Source organism: Gymnodraco acuticeps, unplaced genomic scaffold, assembly GCF_902827175.1.
Source record: "Gymnodraco acuticeps unplaced genomic scaffold, fGymAcu1.1, whole genome shotgun sequence".
NCBI classification, from domain to species: Eukaryota; Metazoa; Chordata; class Actinopteri; order Perciformes; family Bathydraconidae; genus Gymnodraco; species Gymnodraco acuticeps.
In genome coordinates this window covers 1-11,788 of record NW_022992045.1, presented here as the reverse complement: position 1 = coordinate 11,788, position 11,788 = coordinate 1, and the positions used below count along the sequence as shown (strand labels likewise).

Genomic DNA, 11,788 nt, shown 5'->3' with positions numbered 1-11,788 from the left:
TAATTTAAAGAATAAAGTTAAATTACCAAGATTTAAATAACTCTATTTGGAGAATTACCCTTTTTCTACAGAAGGGTTTAAAACTAACGAGGGGAGGGAGATTGATTCAGGCCACATGTTGAGAATACATAAATAAATACAAAATTGGTTAAAATAAAGTAAAAATAAAGGTCTAAATGGAGTAGAAAGGAAACTCAGCCACGGTGTATGTTCAACACGATGGAGCATCAACACTCCTTCGGCTTCAAAGGGCCGAAGGATTCCCTTTGAAATAGTGCTGAACCCAAAAAGGAGCTAATCGTAAAGGAAGATAACCAGAAAGACCAAATGTAAGGAAGCAGCAGTTTAAAATAACACACACACACACACACACACACACACACACACACACACACACACACACACACACACACACACACACACACACACACACACACACACACACACACACACACACACACACACACACACACACACACACACACACACACACACACACACACACACACACACACACACACACACACACACACACACACACACACACACACACACACACACACACACACACACACACACACACACACACTTTATTATAGGAACTAAAATGTTTAGTTTCAAGAGAATGAAATAAAGACAAATCGCAGGTTTACTTTTTTTATTTTTCTTGCATGAATTTTCACTGTTTTCAAAGTTTAGCTAACCCTACTCTGAAAACAGAACTCACAGATAATCCTACCCGGGCATTTAGACATAATGTGTGCTGAACAGGAACCAGGTCTTCAGAGGGGATCAGCTGCTGGCTCTGGGTCAGTTCTTAGTTAGCAGACGTGTTGACCTGGTTGAAGAGTTTATCCTTAATCACCTGAGACATCAGGCCGTGAATCGCCTCGATCGTCGTCTTGCAGCTGAAACACCATTCATTCAGTTATTACAAAATGATCATCCACATATGTTCCTGTTTCTAATCTGGATCTGTCATTTAAGACGTGTTTAACCCCTATGAGCGGTCAAACACACATTCATTCAGTTATTACAAAAATAACATTCTGTTTTTGACTGATGACCTTTAATGCACTCTGACCAAATAAAATAAATAATACAATTCTGAAATAAATCCCAGTAAAATATCAAAACCTGTTTTTAACCAGTTCAGCCCCGAGCCTGTGTTTCAGGCCTCAGGCTCCAAAAGGACTTTCCCAGAACAAAGGACCATATCTTCTCAAAGGGTTAAATTAATAATCTTGTTTCTCAAAGTAATGATAAACCTGTGAGTTGGATGAAGAAGAGTCAGAATCAATATAGATGTTTTTTATTTGAAAGAAAATTCAGATTGAACACAGTAAAAAAATGTAAATGTTTGTGTCCGTCCAAAAAATATGTTGTACTTATAGTGAAACCTTGGATGATGGGTTAGTAGACTACAAGCTTTAGGAATCCAAAGTACAACATATAATAAGTACCCTGTATCAAGATTGATGCAAAACAAGTGACCTTTGACCTTTTTAGAGATTTAGCAAAAAAAACTCCACCTCTGAGGTGATTTGGGTGGAAATGGGCGTTTTTGCAGTTTCTCTGGAACCCATTGGTCGATTTTGATGATTGACATCTCTTTCTGACCGTTAGAGCCAATAGAATCGAAGGGGAATCTCCACATACACACCAACGTTACCAAAAAAAAGTGGGGGCTATGCCCATGCAGTAAAGCCAAACCTATCTCTCGCTCTGACATCTGGAAACGGAAAAGCAGGTTTATTGCTGATGGATAATCAGAAATCACTCAAAGGGACACGTTGGATTAACCTATGGATTAACTTCAGCAGCGTTTTGATCGTTTTAATGCCATTGAAGACTTTAGACCAGACTACGACTAAGGGAAGACATATTCCCGTTTTGGCTACCTAGCGCCACGTGTTGTGATTGTCGCGAGTTCTTATCATGGAGTGATGATATAGATACCTATCGATTCTGTGTATTCTCACGATGCTAATCGATATGTTGGATGTGCAGTTACGATAAGTAATAAGGGTGTTATACCGTGTTTTCTGTGCAAACGCCGTTAGCATTTTTTCGCTCGTGGCTAATTCAGAGGCTCAGCGTTAGCTTTGTTTCTTCCCGTTACATGGATATGAAACATTCATAGTTTATTAAATATTAAGATGCCCTCAGACGCTGTTTCCTGCCGATGATGCGTTTTTCCACCAGGGGGCGGGTCGATGGGGTTCAACAGGTTCAACTCACATCAGGCTCTGATGTGAGGCTCTGATGTGAGGCTCTGACATCAGAGCCTCACATCAGAGCCTGACCCAACTGAATGATGAGTGGAGATGTGAGGACAATAGCATCTTATCAATTAAAGTTGTTGTAAACAAAATGATAATACATTTATTTTGTAAGCGCTTTTACAGGTGCTCAAAGTCGCTTTACAGAGGTAGTAACAAATAATAATACATAGATTAATACATGTTTTAGCATCTATAAGCAGACAGTAACCATGGGAACTCAAAGCTCTTTTAATGCTGAATAATAATAATGAATCTCACCTGTCGCGTGTTGCTTTGGCCAGTTTGTCCTCTGACTTCCTGTCGTGCGTGTCCAGTCCCAACATGAAGCTGCCCCGCCCGAGCTGAGCCTCCGACTGCTCCAACTTCTCTGAGAGGTCAAACACCTGACCTGTGGTGTAGTCAGAGTTCTGCACACACACACGTTAATATATCATGTTATTAAACCACATTTAAACTTAACACACACACACACACACACACACACACACACACACACACACACACACACACACACACACACACACACACACACACACACACACACACACACACACACACACACACACACACACACACACACACACACACACACACACACACACACACACACACACCACACACACACACACACCACACACACACACACACACACACACACACACACACACACACACACACACACACACACACACCACACACACACACACAACACACACCACACCACACACACACACACACACACACACACACACACTTCTGTTTATAGAAACTGACAAAGCCGGCTGTCGCCCAGCGGCCGCTCGTCCTGACAGGAAGTCAATTCATCTTCATCACAGAGTGACGCAGAGGAGGAGCTGTTTGGATAACCTCGTGTTTCGAGAGAGACACAAAGTGACTGCAGACACAATGAGCTCCAATCTCTACCGGGGGGGATATCAACATTTAACGTCTTGGGCCGAAATAGCTGCATTTACACTGACATATATAGTGATTTGTGCAACCTCCCACATGTTCTAATGCTCTGTCCCAATTTTAAATAGATATAATATGTAAAATATGATCAAATTAACTCCAATAATAATCATAAAATCCTTTAAATTCTTAAAATAACATTGGGATCACTTAATCTCTACAGGGGGGTGTGTGGACGTATATGAGGAATATCAACATTTAACGTCTTGGGTCAACTTACACTGACTTACATAGTGATTTGTTGCTACTTCCGACATGTTCAAACGCTCTGTGCCTATTTTAAAATCAACAAATAAATAAAAACAATATGTAAAATATGATAAAATGTACTAAAAAGAAAATCCTTTACATTCTTAAAACAACATTGAAATACACTGGGATCCCTTTTCCTTACATTCAATTAAGAAGCTAATATTATCCTGGCCAAAATAATTGGGCTTATAAAGATCGAAATGATATATTTTCATGTAAATCCTGATTTTATTTAGTGATGATTATGAATGCACTCTGTCCCCATCAAGTAACTCAAATATAGATTACAATAAATCAGATTCATTATCAAAACATGCCTTTCAACTCTTAAATAGCACTAATCTCTAAAAACAATTAACCTTACCTTTAGTTAATAAAACAAATATTTCTACTGTATCACAGATTGGACACGTCTTTTATTTTCAGTGTAAAGCAAACAAAGAATCCTAATTAAGGTCATTATATATCATGAAGCCCTGCTAGCTAACCTGATACCCCCCCAACACTTACTGTACTCCTTTCTACAGAGTTTACATGAGGCTTGTTACCTAAAGCAATAATCAGCGGCTCTGTGTAATTAATCACTGAATCACGACGACTCGGCGCACGTCTGCATGAGTTATAGAGCAATGATTAACCATTCATCAACATGTCGAACAATTAGCAGCCGTTTGAAGCTACGTACCGTCAGGAGGCTGGAGGAGCTGAGCGTGTTCACCCAGTATTTATTCCAGAGCAACTCCAACAGCTTCCTGTCCAGAGACGACTTAAAGTAGGTGACCTCCAGAGCGTAATACCTGAGGGGAAACACGCAGAGGATACAGTAAATACCACACAGTGTATTCTCTCTAGTTATTAAAGTCACATTTTAAATAAACCTGCAGACACTTGTAATGAAATGCAGGTTATACATCTGTGTAACATGGAGAGCATCAAAGTGAAGTTGCACCAGGAATATATAAATATAAATACATACTGTTTACAGTGAACCCCGAAGTCTTCGATCTTGTTTAAGGGGATGGTCTGGTACTCCGAGGGTCCCTCGTCCGGGGGTTTGTACCCCTGACAACACAAACAAATGCAGGTAAATAACAACAAACTGTACCACAAACACATCATTACTATTACAGTCATTATAAGGGATTCATCTGATTAAAAGACTATTTATTCTGGATCACGTATTAGGGTATGGAACGATTAGAGAATCTGTGACGGAGAAATTCACTTAAAATACAAATAAAATATATTCACATAGCTATTTCATAATATACATTTATAAACATTAACTTATGTCCGTTGTGTGTACCATTATATTACATTCTTAAATGGTATATATATATATATATATATATATATATATATATATATATATATATATATTAATATATATATATATATATATATATATATATATATGTATATATATATATATATATATATATATATATTATATATATATATGTATATATATATATGTATATATATATAGAACCAGTCAAAAGTTTGGACACACCTGCTCATTGGAAGGTTTTTAATTATTTTCTAAACTGAAGACATCAAAACTATAAAAGAACATATGGAATCATCTCGGAAACAAAAAAGTGTTAAACAATCAAGAATATGATTTATATTCTTCAAAGTAACCCCGTTGCCTTGGTGACAGCTCCATGAGGTCGTCACTCACATCTACGTGTGCAAACGCAGGTATGGTGAAAAAAGAGAGAACTATTCGGAGCAGCGTAATGTGCCGTCTGACTTTGGCCTGCGCTCTCATGCTTCAATGAACTGTTCTTTATAACATACTCAGATCAGGAGACAGATGTTCAATTAGAAATCAAGGGTTTTTATTATTATTTACAGCAGGGGGGGGGGGGAACCTTTTTCCTTTCAATGTTTACAACATCCTCCGAGGGCCGTACAAATGATTGAACTCAACCTCTGCTTAAAAAAAAACTAAAATCACAGCCCATTCATTTGGCCTTTCTTTCATGCTGTGCAAAGAACAAGCACCCTCTGAATCCAGATCTCTCACCATGACTCGTGCATGCACCACGTGCACGGTGCGGCATGACCACCAAACAGAAAGATATGGACACAAGATGTGTGCAAATGTATTTAGTATCCTATCCATTTGGACATGATTTAAGTGGGGGGGACCTAACCTCCTCTAGGGGGGACCTAACCTCCTCTAGGGGGGGACCTAACCTCCTCTAGGGGGGACCTAACCTCCTCTAGGGGGGACCTAACCTCCTCTAGGGGGGACCTAACCTCCTCTAGGGGGGAACTAACCTCCTCTAGGGGGGGTCCTCACCTCCTCTAGGGGGGAACTAACCTCCTCTAGGGGGGTCCTCACCTCCTCTAGGGGGGTCCTCACCTCCTCTAGGGGGGAACTAACCTCCTCTAGGGGGGTCCTCACCTCCTCTAGGGGGGAACTCACCTCCTCTAGGGGGGAACTAACCTCCTCTAGGGGGGACCTAACCTCCTCTAGGGGGGACCTAACCTCCTCTAGGGGGGACCTAACCTCCTCTAGGGGGGGAACTAACCTCCTCTAGGGGGGTCCTCACCTCCTCTAGGGGGGTCCTCACCTCCTCTAGGGGGGACCTAACCTCCTCTAGGGGGGTCCTCACCTCCTCTAGGGGGGACCTAACCTCCTCTAGGGGGGACCTAACCTCCTCTAGGGGGGTCCTCACCTCCTCTAGGGGGGTCCTCACCTCCTCTAGGGGGGACCTCACCTCCTCTAGGGGGGAACTAACCTCCTCTAGGGGGGTCCTCACCTCCTCTAGGGGGAACTAACCTCCTCTAGGGGGGTCCTCACCTCCTCTAGGGGGGAACTAACCTCCTCTAGGGGGGTCCTCACCTCCTCTAGGGGGGAACTAACCTCCTCTAGGGGGGTCCTCACCTCCTCTAGGGGGGTCCGGGGGCATGCTCCCCCGGGAAGATTTTTTTTTGTTTAATATTGAAGTTAAAAGCATCAATCTGGTGCACCTTGAGAGCAACATGAGGAGATCTATGGAGACATCTCTCAACACCCATATGAAACAGAACTGTAAGCAGATTCTTCTTTTTGGATATTTTTCAAATCACTCCCTTTCAAACTCTATTCTTGTTATTTTTAACAACTTTGTTGTTTCTGTCATATAGTATGTTATACCTGTTTTTCATCTAGTCTCTAATGTCTCATTAATAACTATAATGATCATATCAAGGTGTTGAGGTTATTTGAGCCTCTCAGGAGAGAGCTCTCTTCCACCTGGTTGTAGAAAAGCTCTTTATATTCGTTAGCATAGCTAGCTAACCAGATGCTAACAACAGATCGCCACTGTGCTTACAACTAAAGACACAGCCACGCAAACACTGCGTACGGCTCCTTATGGGTGCTGCAATATCTGAAGAGCTGGAGCGGCGTTCCGGTGCTCTCCGTCAGCACTCTAATCTACCCTCCTTTCAGACGAGACACATACCACGGGAAGACACGTTAAACTCGTGTTGTGTTCAAGGAACCTGTCCTTGGCCAGGAAAAACAGGCACTCGCTTGTTTAATTATTTTGCGGTCTAGATTTCTTCTTCTTTTTTGAAGTGAGAAGTTGTCCGTTAGTCGGACTGACGGACGTAAGGACGGACCCCCCCCCCCCCCAAAACGAAAACTCTTCGGTTCTCCACGAATTACTCAAGTCACCCAAATCAGCGTTAAAAAAGCGGGAGGTGCCGAAAAGCGACTAATTTGCATCACTGCAAATGACAATAAAGCCTTGAATGTTTAAATGCATTTACCTTGGGGTAGGTCCTGAAGGCGCCCAGGTTGACTTTCCCTGCAGAAATGGTGCGGGTGGGGTCAATCTGAGATACAGTAGAGAGGGAAACAGAGGTCAGAGGTCACAGTAATCTCCAGGGAGAGCTCCATTCGCCCACCAGCACTCTGAACTGGGCTGTCAGAGTGTGAGAACACCTCAAACACACACTCATTACACTCGCCCGCGGCCTCGCAGCATGAAGTGTAAACACACAACATTTGGTTGTAAAATATGGAGGGAAAGTCATCCATCAAACATATCAAGGATTAGGGAGAAAACGCGGTAAATGAAATAAAAAATGTCTCCTATTATGCAAGATGCACTATTTTGATGTCTTTTATACAAACACTTCATAGACATGTTTGATCTGAGACCTATAACTCACCACGACGGCCACAAAGGGCTCCTGGAACTGCTGGTTGAGCATCTGAGTGCTGACGTCGATTCCTGAGAGCCAGCATCCGTATCCAGGGTGACTGTGGTACCAGCCAATAGCGTTCTCCAGGCGGCCCACCTGACGCACAGCGGGAGGTAGAATCAATAACGTACAAATCACGTGTTTTTACTGCGTCAGGCCGGTGTGTCCTTGAAGACACTTCACCTGAACTTGCTCCTGTGGGTATTGTCCACAGTAGATGACCATTACATGTATGATCTGTATGTGTAATGTGTATTTGTAAAGCGCTTTCAGAGTCATTGATAAAGCGCTATAATAAATATAAGGATTATTATTGTGTTCTCTTTTTCTGGAAATGAGCTACTTCAAACTAGATTGATCAATAATCTATAGAGTAATCATATGTTGATCATATGTCAACTTAATTAAATGAAAAAGCACATATTTACTATAGAAGAACACACAGGAATATTTAACCCATGAAACAATTGGTGTTGCAAAATGATCCCCATTAAATATCACCGTTCTTCATTCCACTGAAAAGCCATTACTTTAGTGACGGGTGGCGCAGTGGTCTGTGCATCCGATCATCAGATCAAGGGGGGTGCTGGGGAACTCCAGTTCGAAACCCGCTCCTGCCGCCACTGCGTCAGGCCGTTGTGTCCTTGGGCAAGACACTTCACCCGGATTTGCTCCTGTGGGTATTGTCCACAGTACATGTATGATACTAATGTGTACTTGTAAAAGCGCCTCGATGTCTTTGAGGCGTGAAGATGGACGGTGTGGCGCAGTGCGCTGTGCAATGATCATCAGATCAAGGGGTGAAACCCGCCGCTGCTGCGTCTGTAAAGCCGGTGTGTCCTTGGGCAAGACACTTCACCTGAACTTGCTCCTGTGGGTATTGTCCACAGTACATGACCATTGACCATCTGACGTGTAATGTGTATTGTAAAAGCGCTTTGAGCATCTGGAAAAGCGCTTTAATAAATGTAAGTAATTATTATTATTATTATTACAAAACTAGCATTACAGAATTCACTAATTCATTCCTCTGCTGTTTACAGAGAAAGCTTTTGTATATTTTATACACCAAAGGGTAATAAAGCAGTAGCTCCCAGTGCTATTGGTACAAACTGTATACAGCGTCTCCTTTAAGGGCTTATAGTATATAATATACTCATATAGGCGCAGTGTAGTCCACATTGCTAACATTAAAGTAGGTTTCCCTGAATCAGGAGTGAAATTCAGGTCGTGTTTGAAACACTCTAACGGCACAGAGTGAATGCCTCTTCCTCCCACCTGCTTAGCGTTCTCGATGTACGCAGCCATGTACTCGTACGCCGCAGCCTGAGCGTTGACGCGTGTTTCTGTTCCCTCCACCGGCAGCGCGAAGCTGTCCATAATCATCATGGTCTCTCCGTCTACCTTCCCCAGCATCAGCCCCATAACCTCCAGGTTCCCCCCCGACCGTGCGTGCATCACCATCTTCAGGAGGGCCAGAGCCGACACCTTGCAGTACTTAAAGTAGTGGTGACTGTGGGGACACATAGGGTTTATTATACATCTGTATTCAAATGCTCAGGGGAACAGGAGAGATTAGGGAAGATCTAAAATAATGTACTTATATTTAATATATTTATTTAGCATATACATTTTTACTTTGTCATTTATTTTGAGGACATTTCCTTTGTTTGGTTCCCTTTCTTGTATGAATGTGGTTCTTGCATGTCAATTAAATAATAGTAATATATATATATATAGATATTTTTAAGCAAGGTTAAAAATCACCATGTTCCCAATATACTTTCCATTAAGAATGTAATATAATTTAATATTTTATTACTTGAAAAAAACCACCAACAATTAGAAATTTGGAAAAATCATTAAAATAAATCCATATAATATTACAAACAGCAAGCAAATAATTAAATAATTGTTAAATGCTGTAATGTAATGTCAACACATTTCACTCTTAGCCCTCACTGTTTGTACAAATGCTCACATTTCACCTGAGAAACGACTCATATCTGTGTTTAATCAGAATGTAGCTGATTTACAAGCGAGCTCTACAGCTGGTAACAAACAAGAAATGCTAGTTCGTAGCCAAGCTAGCAAGGCTGTTCTCACAATAAAACGTGACAAAGCACACTGTAATACAGATTAAAATCACTTTAAAACCTTTAAATAAACACTAAACTGTTGTTTGTACTCACTCTTTAGTCCATGGCTTTGCAGCGAGGATTTCCTGTTGTTGTTTTTTGTCATATTTGTAGATTTCGTCAATGCCCTGAACCTCGTTCATGCTGTTGGAGAGCTCCCATGTCTTCTGAGCAGTGCTGCTCCCCGCCATCATGAACTACACACGCTATAGAAACCTTAATTATTAATTAAAAAAACCTTTTTACTGCAGGATTAACACAATAAATGTTGTATTTCTCCAAAGATCGTAGCACCGTTACAGGTCAGTTTACCAGGCAGCCATGATAGTGAACGATACCAATACACCAATAACGTTTCGTAATGTTATTGAACATTTAAAGCTGTGTGTTTCGTTACATTACATTCTTAAATATTACCAATGGACTGTATTATAATAGTAATATTCAAACTGCAGGCGATTTTTAACGTAATATTACTGATATTAAAGGTAATTCACCCCTCTGCCTGAGTGAATGGTTCAGTCGATGACGATACCAATACACCATGCGCACAGTTTGTCATAAAGTTACACATATATAATGTTGGTTTATTTTATGTCACATTAATGTGTTTATCGACAAAATATATATGTATTAAAATAATAATATTAGATCTGTAAGTTATGTTTAATGTTTCTATCACTGATATTAAAGTTGAATCCCCCCTCTGCCGGAGGGAATGGTTCAGTCCTAGATTAATGAACCGTTGCTGACATCTCGCGGCGCTTCGAAGAAAAACACCATGAGGCGGTTTTTAATTATTTGGAATGTTCGGGAACAATAATATATTTAACAAATCAACAAAAACTGCTGCTAATTAAGGTAACATTAACTCATTACAACTTAATTTAACGCCTATTTTACAGCGATTTTAAAGTTTTTTTTTAGACACGTTTTCTTTTAATGTTTTGAGTGTGTGTGTCATGTTACCTAGCAACAGAATGATGCTTTGCACCCGGCTCACAGCAACAGATCAGACAGGTCTGTGAAGGAATATTCATAATATAATATGAATTATAATGTTTATATTATAATGCTATACTTCTGTGTTCAATGGGCTGCTGCTGGTGTAACTACAGAGGAATTAAAGCATGGGACCTTTTTCGAGGAAACACCCAAACAATCACATCTGAAGTAGATTCAGGTAAATAATAAAGGTTTGTTTAATATAATATCTTTGTATTTTATGGTATTTTAATAGTAATCTATGTTCTACATCTACTTTACTACATTTCAGAGGGAATTACTACTTTACTGCCCTAGTTACTGTGCAGATTAAAGAGTTTAAAAACCTATAATACAGTACATATTAACAAAATCAAACTAATATAAACAATGAAGACAGTTAGCGTAACCACAGCCAGCTACAACATTAAAATGCATCTTACATGGGGTACTGCTTTAATTGTATTAATTTAATGCAATATATATAAACTAAATGGTCCATATGGCTATTTATCGAGCACAATGTGTACATTTTGTTTACACACTGGCCTACTTAATTCATATTTTGAATGCAGGACATTAACTTATAACAAAATGAACACATCTAATTATTTGGAATAATACTGCATTCCAGTTGGCATTCAAAGTACTAAATCCTACCTGCATTAAACTGTACTAACCTTATTAAATACATATTTTTACATGTATTATTTAGATATCAGTACAACCATTTTCTTTGTTTAGCTTTGTTTTCCTTGTGTTTAGTTTATATTTCTGTGTACAACAAAACAAAGTCAGAGTGGTGTGTGTGTGTGTGTGTGTGTGTGTGTGTGTGCGTGTGCGTGTGCGTGTGTGTGCGTGTGTGTGTGCTGTGTGTGTGTGCTGTGCTGTGTGTGTGTGTGGTGTGTGTGTTGGTGTGTGGCATGGTGGTGTGTGTTGGTGTGTGTG

The 11,788-nt window shown here is 40.5% G+C and overlaps 1 protein-coding gene across 1 annotated transcript; it reads right to left on the bottom strand.

Moving 5' to 3' along the window:
* Window positions 1-643: 643 nt before the first annotated feature.
* On the bottom strand, window positions 644-10,211 carry cops5 (COP9 signalosome subunit 5). The gene is made up of 8 exons (XM_034201971.1): window positions 9,911-10,211; window positions 8,997-9,231; window positions 7,686-7,814; window positions 7,281-7,346; window positions 4,486-4,571; window positions 4,195-4,306; window positions 2,544-2,692; window positions 644-908 (listed from the first exon to the last, which is right to left on the bottom strand). The coding sequence occupies exons 1-8, from the start codon at window positions 10,048-10,050 to the stop codon at window positions 818-820; spliced, it is 1,008 nt and encodes a 335-aa protein (XP_034057862.1). The 5' UTR covers window positions 10,051-10,211; the 3' UTR covers window positions 644-817.
* Window positions 10,212-11,788: the final 1,577 nt, after the last annotated feature.

Coding starts and splice junctions, on each gene's coding strand:
- cops5 (XM_034201971.1), bottom strand. CDS start 10,050: ATGATGGCGGGGAGCAGCACTGCTCAGAAGACATGGGAGCTCTCCAAC. Junction 9,232..9,910: donor GCAAAGCCATGGACTAAAGA/GTGAGTACAAAC, acceptor GTGTCCCCACAG/TCACCACTACTTTAAGTACT. Junction 2,693..4,194: donor GCTCCTCCAGCCTCCTGACG/GTACGTAGCTTC, acceptor GTGTGTGTGCAG/AACTCTGACTACACCACAGG.